The sequence below is a fragment of the Somniosus microcephalus genome, unplaced genomic scaffold (genome assembly GCF_052327205.1).
Source record: "Somniosus microcephalus isolate GS21.2 unplaced genomic scaffold, FLI_Smic_1.0 unresolved_chr1, whole genome shotgun sequence".
Classification (NCBI taxonomy): domain Eukaryota; kingdom Metazoa; phylum Chordata; class Chondrichthyes; order Squaliformes; family Somniosidae; genus Somniosus; species Somniosus microcephalus.
This window is the reverse complement of record NW_028225179.1, coordinates 62784925-62787311: the sequence shown is the minus strand read 5'-3', so window position 1 is coordinate 62787311 and position 2387 is coordinate 62784925. Positions and strand designations below refer to the sequence as shown.

At 65.6% G+C, this 2387-nt stretch overlaps 1 protein-coding gene across 1 annotated transcript in view; it reads right to left on the bottom strand.

Moving 5' to 3' along the window:
* LOC147095433 (tyrosinase-like) overlaps positions 1 to 1189 on the bottom strand; it is a 9514-nt gene extending 8325 nt beyond the window's left edge. The window contains exon 1 of the mRNA XM_085973635.1: positions 398 to 1189. Coding sequence (XP_085829761.1) covers positions 398 to 1189 — 792 coding nt within the window. The remainder of the gene's footprint in view (positions 1 to 397) is intronic.
* Positions 1190 to 2387: the final 1198 nt, after the last annotated feature.

Below are 2387 nucleotides of genomic sequence, written 5' to 3'. Positions count from 1 at the left end.
GGATGGGGAGCGAGTGGGGAGAGAGAGGATGGGATAGTAAAGGGATGGACAGCGAGTGGGGAGAGAGAGGGTGTGATAGTAAAGGGATGGATAGCGAGTGGGGAGAGAGAGGGTGGGATAGTAAAGGGATGGGTAGCGAGCGGGGAGAGAGAGGGTGTGATAGTAAAGGGATGGATAGCGAGTGGGGAGAGAGAGGGTGGGATAGTAAAGGGATGGGGAGCGAGTGGGGAGAGAGAGGGTGGGATAGTAAAGGGATGGGGAGCGAGTGGGGAGAGAGAGGGTGGGATAATAAAGGGATGGGTAGCGAGCGGGGAGAGAGAGGGTGGGATCGTAATGGGATGGGGAGCGAGCGGGGAACGCGGAATTGAAAAGGACACAAACGCCCCGTAGATCTCACCGGCCAGCTAAAGAAGCGCGAGGCCCGATTGAGGAGCCCTGTCGCGTCGCTGGTGCCGAAGATCTGGTCGGTGCAGACGTCGCAGGTGCTCTGTCCCGCCCAGGCCCAGTAGGGGATGTAGAAATCCTGGTCGCCGGTGAGGTTGCGCATCTCGCGCTCGAAGGACAGGAGGTAGAGCCGGTGCCAGCAGGGGAAGGCAGGTCCCCGGTGCGCGTAGGCCCCCGGCCGTCCGTCGCCCCGTCTCTTGGTGCAGAGGTAGTGCGCCCAGGCGAAGACATCGTAGAGGCTGGCATCGCGGAAGCTGCGCGGCGAGCCCGGCCGTCGGCTGGAGCTGGTGTAGATGACGTAGCGAGGGCTGCGGGCTCGCTTGGCCAGCCGCAGCCGGTCCAGGAAGCGCGCCTGCTCGGCCCCAGGCATCTGCCGCAGGTCCCGGCGCTCCACCAGGTGGCGTCGCCGGCAGAAGGGCCCCCGCCGTCCGTGGGCGCACTCCCCGCAGTCGAAGCCGCCGTAGCCCAGCCGGCAGGCACACAGGCGGGTGAAGAAGTAGGCGGGCCAGCCCAGCCGGAAGTCGGCCATGCTGCTCCGTGGCGCCGGCCCCTCCCCCGCCACCACCCGGCATGACCCGCGGCCCGAGGCAGACCCGCAGGGTGAGCCGTCCCCCCACCAGAGCGGGCAGCAGGTACGGCTCGCCAGGTGGCGCTCGCTGGCGCAGGGACGTGGAATCTGCCCGCGGGCGACGCCCAGAAAGGCCAACGCCACCAGGAGCCGGCGGCTCCAAGGCGTCTCCCGCATGGTGAGCACACCGGCGAGGGGCTTGGCAGGTATGGGCACTGGGGGGAGTGTTGGCGCCCCTGAAGGGCCTTGCGATGCCTGTAACCCACAGGGTGCGCAAAGGTGGGTGGAATGGCACCGATGGTCGAGGCTCCTCCCGCCTCCGGATCGATCCCCCTCTTCCCCCTCCAGCCGCCCGGCTCCGTCGATGCACGGTCCGATCCCGCGGGGTCCGCCGACTCCCGGCTCCAGGAGGCTGCTCGGCTTGTCCAAGGCTGGTCGACTCGGGTCTGCCTGCGAAGGAACGGGAAGCGGGGAGAGCAGGTTAGAGGTGAACCGGAGCAAGCGGATCCGAGGGAGGGAAAGCGGAGGAGGGGCATAGACACAGACACAGACACAGGGCGGGGAGAAATCCCAACATTTGGAGGCTGAGGAAGGGGGGAAGACCCACTGTCGGAGGGGCAGTACTGAAGGAGTGCGGCACTGTCAGAGGGGCAGTACTGAAGGAGCGCCACACTGTCGGAGGGGCAGTACTGAAGGAGTGCTGCACTGTTGGAGGGGCAGTACTGAGGGAGTGCCGCACTGTCGGAGGGGCAGTACTGAGGGAGCGCTGCAACTGTCGGAGGGGCCATACTGACAGAAAGACTGCACTGTCGAAAGGTCAGTACTGAGGGAGCGCCGCACTGTCGGAGGGGTTGCACTGAGGGAGCGCCGCAGCTGTCGGAGGGGCAGTAATGAGGGGAGCGCTGCACTGTCGGAAGGGCAGCACTGAGGCAGCGCTGCACTGTCGGAGGGGCAGTACTGAAGGAGCGCTGCACTGTCGGAGGGCGAGGGCAGTAATGAGGGATCGCTGCACTTTCAGAGAGGCAGTACTGAAGGAGCGCAGCACTGGTCGGAGGGGCAGTACTGAGGGAATGCTGCACTGTCAGAGGGGCAGTACTGAGGGAACACTGCTCTGTCGGAGGGGCAGTCCTGAGGGAGTGCTGCAATGTCAGAGAGGCAGTACTGAGGGAGCGCCGCACTGTCGGAGGGTCAGTACTGAGGGAGCGCCGCACTGTCGGAGGGGCAGTACAGAGGAAGCGCCGCACTGTCAGAGGGGCAGTACTGAGGAAGCGCAGCACTGTCGGAGGGGCAGTACTGAGGGAGAGCTGCACTATCGGAGGGACAGTACTGAGGGAGCGCCACACTGTCGGAGGGGCAGGACTGAGGAGCATTGCAC